This window comes from Panthera leo, chromosome A3, assembly GCF_018350215.1.
Source record: "Panthera leo isolate Ple1 chromosome A3, P.leo_Ple1_pat1.1, whole genome shotgun sequence".
NCBI lineage: Eukaryota > Metazoa > Chordata > Mammalia > Carnivora > Felidae > Panthera > Panthera leo.
Window position 1 is genome coordinate 14,772,669 of NC_056681.1, and position 13,045 is coordinate 14,785,713.

Consider the following 13,045-nt stretch of genomic DNA (forward strand, 5'->3'; position numbering starts at 1 on the left):
TTGATCAGCCCAGCATAGCCCTACAGCCCGCCAGGTCTCCCTTGAACACTGAAAACAGCCAAGCCCACACCGGACCAGAGGGAGCAAATATCTCATTTCCTCCCAGCTCTCCACAGTGGGGTGCGGCAGAAAGTACGTAGGCTCTGGAATCAAAGAGGGCCTGGCTCGGAATCCCAGCTCAGTTATAGAACCGTGGGAAAATCATGGACCCACAGCGAACCCCAGTTTTCCCATCTCTAAAATGGGCATCACGATAGTACCTGCCTCATGCTTTTACTCAAAAAAAAAAAAAAAAAAAAATAGGTATTAAATGTCTCCTGTGTCCTACTAGGTTCTGTGCTTGGCACTCCCAGGGTTGGAGGGAGGCTTGTTTGGCACATAGTAGGCCCTCAGGAAATGGACATTACTATTTTTCTTCGTGGCCTGGCCACCCGTTTCTACCCTTCATTCCGCAGCCAGTAGTAACCACATTCGAATTCCCAGGCATCATGTTTGGGCTTTAAGTGGGTGTCTTAAGCCGGGGCTGGGGGTGGCGGGGTGTGGGCGGGTAGGAGAGAAAGAGTCACAGACAGGGTGGAGGGGGCAGAGGGGACTCCCTGCTGGCGGGTGGGGGAGCCCCTTTTTGCATCTGAAGAGATTCTCCCTCCAGTAGCCTCCTACCGAGCCCACAGGGGAGCGCTGGGCAGGCCATACACGCGGGAGCCTCAGCCTGTTTATCGTGCCTGTGTGCGCTGTCTATGCAGACAGTTACGTGGAGAAAAGCCACACGCACACCCGGGGCCAGGAAGCAGTACCCTCCCCACTCCTCCCACCCTTAACCTTGACGACAGTGGCATTTGGGGCTGTTAGAGTGTGTGGGAGTGCCCGCAGGTGTACCCGGCTGGCCCTGAGGGGCGTGTTCTTAAGACCTGAGGCCCTGGACCCGTGTGGGCTGGGAACCTGGCTCTGCCACTAAGCAGCCCTTTCGACCCCAGGGTAAGGCATCCGGCTTCTGAGAGCCCAGTTTCCTCATCTGCGACATGGGGGTGATAAGAGTACCCGGGAAGATCTGAGGAGCTCACGCGTGTAAAGCCCGCCCGCAGGCCTGGCAAAAAGCATCAGAGCTGACCCACCGGGCACGCGGCAGGTGCCCAGTGCTCTCACGAGTGTTGCGCCGCTAGTCGCTTGTCTAATCCTCGCCGCCACCGCGGGGTCAGCAGTAAGGCAGGTATTGACAGTATCTCCATTCTTAAGAGGAGGAAACTGAAGAACAGAGAGATTAAGTGATTTACCCAAGGCCACACAGCTAGATTTCAAACGTAGGCCGCTGGGCTCCAGATCGGCACTCCAGACCTCCATCCCGGAGCCTCCCCTGCACGCGTGCACAAGCATGCACACGCACGCACACACACACTAGCTGACACCTACCCACACTCTCGCTGCACTTCTCCACCCACACCTGTGCTGCTTCCCCTTCCTGCCCTCCAGGCCCTGGCGGACTGAACCAGGAGCAGGACCTTCCAGACTCACAGCTGCCTCCTGCCCTTCTCAGCCCGCTGGCAATACTCTGGGCCGTCCATACAGGGTGCCTCCCACAACCCCCCCCCCCCCCCACAACCCAGAGCACACGGACCACATTCTGGGTGGGAGGGGCTCCTGCGTACCCCTTACCAGACGGTTCTGAATAATAATTAGAATAACAATAGTTCCCTCTCACCGAGTAATTTTCCTAGAGCTCAGCTAGGCACCTTATCCCCCAGCTAGGCATTTAATCCTCCCAGCAACTCGCAAGGTAGGATTATCATTTCCATTTTGCTCAAAATTAAGGTTCAAAGATGGAAGTGACTTGTCAGGGGCATCGTAGAGTTGGACCCACACCCAGGGCTAAGCGGCTGCCTCTCTCGAGCGTTTCCTTTTCCAACAGCACAGCAGTATCTCTCTATCTCTCTCTCTCTCTCTCTCTCTCTCTCTCACACACACACACACACACACACGGTTTCCACCCACAACACAGACCAGCCGCACAACTCATGCACCTACACGTGAGGTCCACAAGCCTCCCCTCTCCCGCCCCCCCCCCCCCATGTTTGCCAGGTCGTGCTCCCTGCCTCCTGCCGCGCCCCTCCACCCCTCCCTCCCACTCACTGGCTGGCTTCTTGAGCTGGAACAAAACCACCTGGGCTCAGCCAGCCACGCTGACCTGCAGACCCAAGTCTTTTGCTGGTTAATGGCAGGTCCCTGCGGCCCGCCCCACGGCCTTGGGAACAGCTGCCTCCACTTAGATTCCAGCCGCCCCCTTCCCCTCCAGGAGGGAACAAAAGAGAGAAGCTGGAGGAGAGAGAACAGGAGGGAGGTCTGAGCAGGAAGGGGAGAAGCAAGAAGGTGGTAGGCATCCTTCCACAAGCTCTCACACCCGGCTCCCCCCCAGTGATCAGGAGCCCCAGGCTGTGCAGGCCTTGGCCTTCTCCTGGACTCTGTTCTCCCACCGGTAAAACCAAGAGGAGGTTCCTTCCAGCCGAGCTGACACTCAGAGGTTGGTTCTTCCTCCTCTGGACCCCAACATCTGTCAGGGCCAGGCTGGGGGCAGAGGGGATCTGAGGCACCGTGCTTTGTAGTTTCGGGTGGTTCAACGAGCTAAAAAGAACTCTGGGTATAGAGTCCCCAGTTTGGGTACAAATTCCAATTCTGTGACAGTCCCTGTGCAATTTTAGGCAGGGTCATCACTAGCCCACATGGCATCTTTGCATAAATAAGGAAAAAAATCCCTCTCCGAGAAGATACTCCCTCAGCTAGGACACGTGGCTTGGCAAGCTGAACACTGACTGGTTAGACTTTCACTCCGCTTCACCCCTTCAGCCTGGTACCTTTGTGCAGGACACAGCCTGCACAACCGTACGTGGCAGTCCTAAGCTTGGCAAGTTTCCTCTCTGAGCCCCAGTGTCTTCCTCTGTAAGACGGGGGAGATCCCAGCAGCATCACAGGATGCTAGGTGGTCACCTCATCTATCTCGTTTTGCCCTTTTATCCCCGGGACGTAGCACAGAGGAGGCACTCAATGTCTGGGCGTAAAGGAACGCACAGAGAGCTGGCTGCAGGAAAAGCAGGCTACAAACTATTAAGTGCTGTCTAGTGGAAGGAAGTGTCATCTTAGGTCACTTTCACCTGGGTCAGGAGGGCCCAGGTTGGTCAGGGGCAAGGAGGATGTGGGTTTAGCAGCTGAGGGACAGGAGAGTTAGTGGGGGCTGGGGAGCCTGGCTGTAGTGCCCACTATCCCCACAGGCATAGCCTTTTATACTTGGTCACACAGTTTGCCTTCGCTGCCTTTGCCCCCATCCTAGTAACTATGCAAAGAATAAGGGCTGTCACCTATGCCCAGTCCCATGAATTAGCTCCTCTAACCCACACCGGTGTGAGGTGAGTATAAATCACCCGCTTTTCCAGATAAACAGAGGCCAAGGAGGTCAGTGGCTTGTCCAAGGTCACACCGGTAGAGGAAGTAGGCCAGGATTCAAACCCAGCTCTGTCTCAGACCCGTCAGTTCCACTGGGTGTCATCATTCCCATTTAACAGATGCAGAAACGGAGGCCCCCGAAAGTGTGGTAATGCAGCTAAGCCCCACTGAAGGCTCACCTCGGGACTTTGTGCCTCCAGCAGGGGGCGTTTCTCGTGTCCTCACCTTCCTGGGCCTCAGTTTCCCTTCTGGGAGACGGGGAAAGGGCCCCTCTCCGCCCTGTGGGAGGGGCCTGGCGGCTCAGGCTGAGCCCCGCCCTGCTGAGCTTCTTTGTCCTCGTCGCACAATGCGCCCTTGCTTGGCATTCGAGGCCTTTGTGGGCCGCACGGCCCTGCGGCGCCCCCCGCCCGCGTTATCAGCGCCGGGAAGCGGCGGCCGGAGCTGGCGGGGCCTCTCTGGGCCGCCGCCCGAGACATGTGTTGGACACGGGCCTTTCAGGCCTGGAGCCGCCGCACAAAGGCCCGGGAAGAAGGCGGAACAAAGGGCTTTTTCACGCGGCAACTGAAAAGCCGCAGATTAGCTCGCGCGTGCTGCGCAGGCGGGGAGGGGCCACCCCACCCCCACCCCCACCCCCACCCTCACCGCCGCCCAGACCCCTCGCCACCGCACTCGCTCAGCCCGGGTCCCTGGGCTGGGGCCTCCACGCCGACCCCCTCTTTCCAGCTCCGAATTCCCCTCCCCCCCGGGACACGTCCAAGCCCTGAATTCTGCGCCCGGGGTGGGGGGGGGCCGGGGCCACGCTCTGCCTGCTTCCCCGTTCTGCGCGTTTGGCACCGTTTGCCACTCTCTGAACAATCCCTGCCCGCCATTCTCGGAAGGATTCTTTGCACCTCTGTTCCCTCCCCGCCCGGACTGCCTGCCCCGCCCCCGCGCAGCGGGTGCTATAGCGCTGTGCCAGGGGCTTTGCCCGCTTCCAGCCCTCACAGCTGTGGGGTGCAAATTATTAGCCCCATTACCCAGCTGAGGAAACTGAGGCTCAGAAAGGTTGAGGGTGCCCGCGGTCACACAGCAGGTACCGGTGCAGCAGAGATCCAAACCCAGATCCCTTTCCACCGCTCCTCTGTTGGAAAGAGTGTCTCTGCTCCCGGGGTCTCCCTGGCAGGTGGTCCCTCTTTTAGGGTGGGTTGGAGGGGACATGGGCATGGGCTCCACCTGATGCCAGGACACCTCCAATCAGCCCCTCCCTGCCTCCCTCAGGTACGCCATTGACCGTGACTCGGATTTGGATCAGATCTTTGATATCGATGCGGACACGGGCGCCATCGTGACGGGCAAGGGGCTGGACCGCGAGACCGCGGGCTGGCACAACATCACGGTGCTGGCCATGGAGGCTGGTGAGCCGGGAGGGGCGGGGCGGATATGGGGTGGGGGAGGGACGAGGGCAGAGTGAGGGGCGGGGCTGAGGCGGGGCAAAGAGAAAGAAACCCAGCGCTGATGGCTGAGTTGCAGGAGGCAAAAGCTGATGGGCAGGAGCAAAGACCTGGGAAGGATCCCAAGCTGAAAGGCGAAGAGCCGGTCTTGAAGCTGGCTTCCTTCTTTGAGCATTTATTGAGCACCCATTACATACGAAGTCCTGTTTTAGAGGCTGGGGATACAGCCCTGAACAAGACAGAAAAGCTCCTGTCTTTGTGGGGGAGCGCTAGACTGTCAGCAAACTGATGGGAAGGGTGTGCATATGTCAGATGTGTGAAGGGCTAGTAAGAAACCGGGAAGGAAGGCCAGGGAAAGGGACTGGGAAGAAGAGGGTGTTGGTGCTCTTAGAAGAAGGCCTCTCTGAGAAGGAGACATCTCAACAGAGACCTCACTGAAGTGAAGGAGTCAGTCCCATGTCTAAGGGAAGAGTGTTCTAAGGACAGAGAACAGCCAGTGCAAAGGCCCTGAGGTAGTAGTTGGCCCAGCACGTTGGAGGAACAGCAAGGAAACCAGCATGGTTGGTGAGGGGCAGAGTGATCAGCCATTGTAAGGTCTTTGGACTCGACTCTAAATGAGGTGGGAATCACGGGATGGTGTCGCCATTTGAGCCAAGGAGGGGTCATTGCCTGACGGGATACCTCTGGTGGCTGCTCGAGAATAGACTGAGGGCTGAGGGGGAAAGCAGGGGCTCAACTGGAAGTTAAATGTGATAGTGGCCTGGGCCAGGGCGATCAGCCACGGAGGGTGCGAGCTGTGATCAGCTTTGGGAGACAGGCTGAAAATGGCACCACAGAATGACCGACGTGGAGGTAAGAGATGGAGAGGGGTCCAGGACTACTCTGAGGTGCTTGGCCTGGGTTTCTGGAAGAGGGCGTGTGTGCGTGGGCAACCGGGGAGGAGTGTGGGCTGGGAGGGAAAAGGGGGGGTGTCTGTGCATGGGGTCCAGATAAGTAAGGCCATGGAAGTGAGGAGCTAAGAGCGCAGGGGTTGACAGAGCCCCAGGAGAGGGGAGAGTGCCGGGCCCTGGTCCCCAAGCCCCAAGCCTCCCCCCTCCCCGCCCCCCATCAGCTCTCAGGCTACAGGAGCCAGCAGAGCTGTCTGTCAGCAGCCCTGACACAGCAGAGAGACTCTGAGCCTCTGAGCCTCGGGTGGGTGGGCGACATTCAGGCTTGCCTCTGCACACTTCGGCCCCAAGCCCCTCCGGGCCGTGTGAGCCCCCCTGCCAGCCTTCCTCCTCCTCCGCCTGCTGGCCCCCTCCCACTTTGCGGGCCCCACTGGCCCGTGGGCCAAGGAAGTCCCTCGGCTGAAGTTCCCTTGGTCTCTTTCAACTTCAGTTTAAAAGAAAATACAAAGCTGGCTCAAACCTCCGTGCCTGCTGCTCCGGAGCCTTTGAATCCACTCCTCCGCCGCATGAAAGGGAGATAAGAAAGGTGGCTGGAGAGGAAGTGGCGGCTGGACTAGGGGGGAGGAGAGCTCCCCCCCCTTACCTCCCTGAACCTGCTCCCTGGGCGGCTGGGGGGACTGGCCTGGCTGCTGGGCCGAGATGCCTCCTCTCCCTGCCCACAAACACGTGTCCCCCGCTAGCCTGTCACACTGCCTGATACCCCACTCTTGGGTGAAGCCAGTGGGTCTCTTTTCAGAAAGCAGCTAGAGTGGCACACAAAGTCGGTAACGCTGCCATCGCACAGGAGAGTGTGGAGGGGCCCCTCCCACAAACATTTTACAACGTTAACCTAATACACGTTCTGGGCTAGATGCTTTCTAGGGGGGACTTTTATTGAATCAGGATCCGTAACCTATCAGCACCCATTTTACCGACGGGAAGATGGAGGCCCAGAGAGGAAACTGGCCCAAGGAAGGGCAGCAAGCCTGCCTGGTTCCCTCTACGCCATTGCCACGTGGGCTCCCTTTTCCTGGTACTCTCTGCAGCCAGCCCCACCCCTCTCCCCCACCCACCCGTCCCTAGCAGCTGAGCATGGGGTAGATGAGGCTCGGAAGGGAGAAGACTGATTACTGGGCTAGACATCCTCCCCCTCTGAGCTGCAATCAACAACCCCTGCCCAACCTTCACCAGGTATTAATCAATGGGAAAATGAATGGCTCCCACTTCACAGAGCTGGGGGGAAGATTCGGTAGGATCACGCATGGAAAGAACTTAGCCTAGTACTTAATAAGTGCTCGATTAGTGGTATGTATTGATCCTGACTCTGTGCACTTGACTTAAGCACCAACCCGGCGCAAGGCATTTTACAGTGTTGCCTTCGCTGAATGTTCCCACCTGAGAGGTGTCGGCTCTGCCCTTATCCCCAACGTGTGGATGGGAGGTGAGGTCGTTCGTCCACATTCCCAGCCCCAGCCTGTCTGACCCCAAAGCCCGGCTCGCCCCCAGATGCCCCTCGAGTCGCGTTTCTTTGGTGCCAGGCACACATCCGAGAGTGTCACAAATAACCCACCCACTCCAGCTTCTCACCATGGGTGTGAGACAAGGGCAAAATGATTATCCCCACTTTACAGATGAGGAAATAAAGGCTCAGGGAGGAACAGCGATGGCACCATGGTCACAGAGCAAATCCGTGCGGCGCCAGGGCTCCACCCCAGCCCTCCTGCCTCCCAGCAGCCAGCCAAGTGCAATGCCAGTGGGTCTGCCCGCCCATGCCCCCCTGCGGAAGCATCCATTCGACTTGCTCAGAAACCGAGGATGCTGGCAGGGTCACAGTGGCCCCACTTGCTCGGGCGTGACAAACACGAGGCGACAAGAATCGGAGGGGAAATATTTATACACAGTGGCGGAGCTTGGTGAGCCCCCTTGGAGAACGTTGCACTCGGTCAGGAGCCACTGCCACTGTCATACTGGATTACCTCAAAGACTCCCAAGCCACTTAGTATGCCGGCTCCCCTCTCCCCGAACTTCTGAGTCATCCATTCTGCCCATGCAGACGCTGCTTCCACTGACATTATCTTTAACGTTTTGTAATCATGAAATATTAATGACCAATATTGAATTTAAAGTACAATTTGTGTCTGAATCCTTCGGTGGAAAGGGCAGTTGTAAAGGGACAGTCTTCAAAGAGACGGGGGTGTGGACTTGGAAAGCCAGTGCCAGGGATGGGGGTGCCAGGGGCTGCATCCGGCCCCCTCCCCCAGCATCGTCTGGCCCTACGCTGGTCTGGAGGGGGTGGTCACTAGCTGCCAGGAACAGCAAAGAGTTAACCAGATTAGCAAGAAGCTTCCCCATCTGGGTCACCCCAGGCCGAGTACGTCTTACAGCACCCTGGTTTTTCCGTCACACCACGGAGCTCGCGTTATGATTTACATCTGCATTTACGTGTGCAGCTAATCTCTTTTCCCCAGGAAGCGGTACCCTCCATGAGGGCAGGGTCTCATCTGCATCTGCCCCGTTCATGCAGGGCTGGCACTTAGTAGGCGTGTGTAAATATTTACCAAATGGACGGATGAATGGGCTGACCCGCCCAGTTAGGAAAGCAGGGGGCGTGGCAGGCAAGAACTCTGTGCCAGTTGCTGGGTGAGTTTGGACAGGTCAGTCCCCCCCGCTCATTGCCTTAGTTTTCTCATCTGTAAAGTGGCACTGTTGTTAGATGGCTGCAAACATAACTTTACGATGGCTTTACGATAATAGCCGCTTCCACTTATTTGACGCTTAACGGTATGCCAGACATCATGTCGAACATGTCGTGTACATTTTAATCTGTGCATGCAAAGTGCCTAGCATGGTTCCCAACGCACAGTACGTGCTATTTGTAGCCAGAGAAAGAATCGGAGGGCAGAAGGAATGTCAGAGATGATGGACTGCAGTCGCCACCCGCCCCCGCTTCATAGCTGGGGAGACTGAACCCAAGGAAGGGAAGCAACTTATTCAAGTCCACCAGTAAGGCCTTATGACTCCCAGTCCAGTGCTCCTTAGGAGGACAACAGAAGGGGGATCTGAGGAGGCTGGAGGAAGGAGCAGGGATGGGGGTGAGGGCTTGCAGAGGAGTGAGACGGTGCCACAAGGACACGCCCCTCCCCCACGTCTACCCTGGGCCAGTGTTTTCTGAGGGCCTCTGGCCACCACCCATCCTGGGCTGGGTGCTGGGACCTGGTGGTAAACAAGGCTTGGCCACTGCCTTCCGAGCTCACGGAGGGGGGGTGGGGCAGGGGCTAGACATGCCAACAGTCAGCTAGAACACAAAGTGGAAGTAAGGGGACAGTGGACACTCAGGAGGAACATGAAGGGACTTGCCCACCCGGAGGGGAAGAAGGCAAAAAGCCTTTCCTAGAAGAGGGCACATGTGAGTTGGGTCTAAAGGGCTGAGGAAAGAGGGTTTGGAGGCTCCAGGCAGAAAGACCTAGAAGCTGGGCAGTCCACTGGCCATTCTGAGAACAGGGAGACGGAGCGTGGCCAGGGGCCGGGGCTGGGGGCCGGCTGCAGCAGGCCGATGAGGCGAGCATGCAGAAACTCACTGGTCCTCTACAGGAAGGGCCTTGGATGTCCTGTGCGGAGCCAGACATCTCCTGGAGACAATGGGGAACCAATGCAGGTCTTTGAGCAGAAGACTGATATGGTCAGATGAGCGGTCCCAACGTTCGCTTGGGCTCATGGCTGAACAGGAGGGGGCTGGCCTGGAGCAGGAAAACAGAGGGGAGGCCGTTGTGAAGACTCAGGCTTAGACACGAACCGGGGGTGTGAGGGCAGGGCTAGGACGGTCAGGAAGAGGCGCCAGGGGAGCAGAGTCTGGGCGAGAGGCTTGGCACAACCCTGCATGGAAGGGGCTGCTTTGAAAGGCACTGAACTCCCCGTCACCAGAGGTATGTAAACCAGGCCTGGGTTCCTCGCGCCATGGGTGCCTCCCAGAATCCTGTGCCATCTGAGTACCTAACAGATGACGCCTGGAATAAAGGGTTCGTGATGTCCGTGGAGTCTCCAGGACCCGTTCAGCCCTAGGAAGGAAAACTCTCTCCCACCCAGCCCATTCCAGGGTTCCTGTTTCACCCCGAAGTCCCCCCTCACCCTTTGAAGGACTACACATCCCTCCCCCCAACAAAGTCAAAGCCTCCAGAGGAGGAAGCCAAAGAGATCTCAAAGTCCCGAGAGAGACGAGAGAGACGGGGAAGGGTGCCTAAACCTGGTGGTCCCACTACAGGGGAGTTGGGACAGGGCAGGGGTGTAAGGACTCCGCTTTCGACAGCCCTGACTCCCCTCCCCTGGAGCGCCCCCACTTGCTCACCCAGCCCCCTCACCGGTCTGCACGCTTGTCTTGGCCAGCGGGTAATTGGGATGATAAATCTTCCTGCCCAGCTGGCCAGCTCTAATCAGAGCCTGGTGTTTGGATGCAATTTAATTCTCTCGGGAGAGGGAGGGGCTGGGGGGGGGACTGGAGAAAAGGGTCCGGCTCTGCTGCCCACCCCCCACCGCAAGTGAGTGGGAAGGAGGTGCCTTTGAGCTGCCCCCCAACGTCTCTCCCTCCCCTCCCCCGCCCCTCCCCCCACCCTCTCCCCGCCAGTCCCTCCCTCCTCGCCCTGACTTCTCACTCTCTCTGTGGCAGCCAAGAACTTCAGAGTGCAGCTCCTATTTGTTTTACTGATGAGAAAACCTTAGTCCAAAGAGAGAGGCAGGAACAGGGTCACACGGGCTGACTGGTTCCCAGACGGAGAGACCTTGGAGGGGGTGCAGCCCCCACAGGGTCAGTCCATCCGAAGAGGGCTTGGTCTCTCCCTGTGGCCTCCCCAGCATCCCAGCATAGTCAGGGATGCCATAGACAGTGAAATCCATTCCTTCGACAATCTTTACTAAGCACCTACTATGTGCCATGCACATCACGGTAAACAAAACAGAAATTCTGCTTACTTTCCGGTGCGGGAGATCGGTGATGAGCAAGTTCGAGTAAGGCAAAACAGAGGGGGTGTTGGGTAAGCGTTATGGAGAGAAAGCAGGGAAGGGAGTGTCTGGTGGGGTGGCAAGGGGCGTATTTAAATACGGTCATCGGGAGAGGTCTCTCTGAAAAGGCATCTGGGCAAAGAACTGAGGGATCGAAGTTGGGGCAGAGCCAAAGAGGGGTGGGTGAGGGACAAAGCCAGGGAGATGATGGCGGCAAGATTGCGTGCGGCCTGCGAGCATGTAGGACTTGGGTGTATATTCTGATGGCCCAGGACTGAGGCAGTCAGGGAGAGCTTCCAGGAGGAGGCAGAGACATTCGTTCAGGACTTTGAGGCGAGTAGGACTCTGACAGCTAAAGATGGCAAGAAAGGCAGTACCGCCTGGTGACTGGAGGCTCCCCCTTTGGAGCCAGACCCAGGTTCGATCCCAGATTGATCGGTTTTTCCCTAGGAGACCTCTCTGAATGGGTTCCTCATCAGTAAAACGCCAATAATGCTAGTCTCTACCTCCCACAACGGTTGACAGGATGAAATGGGGCAGCACAGACCCTGGCCCACAGCGCATGCTCCGTAGGTGTTTGCTGATGTCTTTCCGGGCAAGCTCACGTTCCTAGGGGTGCCCCTAACAGTTACCAGGCCAGCTCCCAGCTCCTCTTCCCTTCCCAGTGGCCCCCAGCCCTCCAAGCCCAGTTTGGTTCAGATACCAGGTAAGTACCTGCCAGGGGCTGGGGTCTTCCTTGGAGGGGATCCAGGACCTCGTTATCTGCAGCCCGCCCTTCCCCTCGGGGAGATGCCGTTCCCTTTCCCTCCCATCCCCCTCACCTGATTACTTCCTCGCTGGATCTCAGCCCAAAGGTCACTTACTTCAGGGAAAACGTCCCTGCACCCACCCCGCTCCCGAACCTTTCTCTCTTAGCTCTTATCGGAGTCTGGAGTGATGTCTATCCCCGCCACCAGACTGACAGACCGTGTTGGTCTCGTTCACCGTTAAGTCCTTGGCGCAAAGGAGGCACTCAATTCATAATTGTCAGCAAAACCCAGAAGTCTCAGCTCCAAACCGCTCAGTCCAATCCCCTGTCCATTATACGTCAGGGGCTCTGAGGCCCAGAGAAGGAAGGAGACCTGCCCACGTGGTACAGCAGTTCTCCTGCCCCGAGTCCAGTCTCTTCCTGAGGCACCCACTGAACTGTCCAGCCTCCTCGGCCGCGCAGGCCCCCAGGGCTTCACCTGCCACCTTCTCGGATTCTTAGTGAGCTAGCTCGGAGAGGAAGCACCAGGCCGAAGCACGTTTAATTTTCATTTAGGAATCTGTTAAGGCTGCAGGCCTGCTCAGCTCCGGGCTGTCAATCAGCCTTCCTCAAGGCTGCATCAATTAGTTTAAAAATATTGAATGCAATTTTGCCTGACACAACATATTGCAGCTACTGCAAAATATAATTTATTTTAGAAGAAGAAATAATTAAACTAATTTGCATGTCAGTCAGCTGAACATAGATGCCAAGAGGGGGGTTGAGGCCCATGGGGCACCCAGGGCACCTGCTGCTGGGTGTTGGGGAAGGTCGGCTTGGGCCTGGGTCCGAGCAGTAGCTGTCGCCGGAGGGCCACACATCCAGGCTGCAGGAGAGTCTGCCGGCCTTGTGTCTAGACCAAGCACTGGCCTGAGAGGCAGGAGACCCAGGTCCCAACCCAGCTCTGCACGGACTCGCCTGGGGCTCTGGGCAAAGTCCTGGCCCTCAGTTTTCTCCTCTACAAAATGGGTTTAGCCAGACCTCTTTTACAGGTTGTTTTGAGGTCAAATGAGGTCACAGATACGAAAGTTTGTTATAAACTGGAACGTCCCGCACAGCGGTGAAGGTCCATTAACTGATGGAGTCTTTGTTTTTTTCCCAGAAACATTTACATGGGTAACATTACGAATTCATTATTAGCAATTATCACAAACGATGTTGATCAGGAGGGGTTTGGAGGAAGCCCACCAGAAGTAAGACGTCAGGTGGGACTCCCCCCACCCGCCAGTCACCCGGGGCCGTGGCTGGCAACCCTTGGCACACATTAGACTCCTGGAGCTGTTAAAAAACCTTAAGCCTTGGGCATAAGTGCTTTCTCAAGGCTTTCCCAGGCGATTCTAAATGTGCAGCCAGGCTGGAGGCCGCCGTGATGTCATGGGCACCGGAGACCGACGGAGGGCTGGCCCACAAGCTCTGGGGGTGCCAGGCCAGCCCCAAACTCAGGGGGCCCCGGGATAAGCTCTGCAGGTGGCAAATTTGGC

At 57.3% G+C, this 13,045-nt stretch overlaps 1 protein-coding gene across 1 annotated transcript in view; it reads left to right on the forward strand.

The window, feature by feature from the left end:
- The window catches only part of CDH22 (cadherin 22), a 67,152-nt gene that overhangs the window by 40,962 nt on the left and 13,145 nt on the right, over positions 1 to 13,045 (forward strand). Inside the window, exon 7 of the mRNA XM_042930791.1 lies at positions 4,687 to 4,823. Coding sequence (XP_042786725.1) covers positions 4,687 to 4,823 — 137 coding nt within the window. The remainder of the gene's footprint in view (positions 1 to 4,686; positions 4,824 to 13,045) is intronic.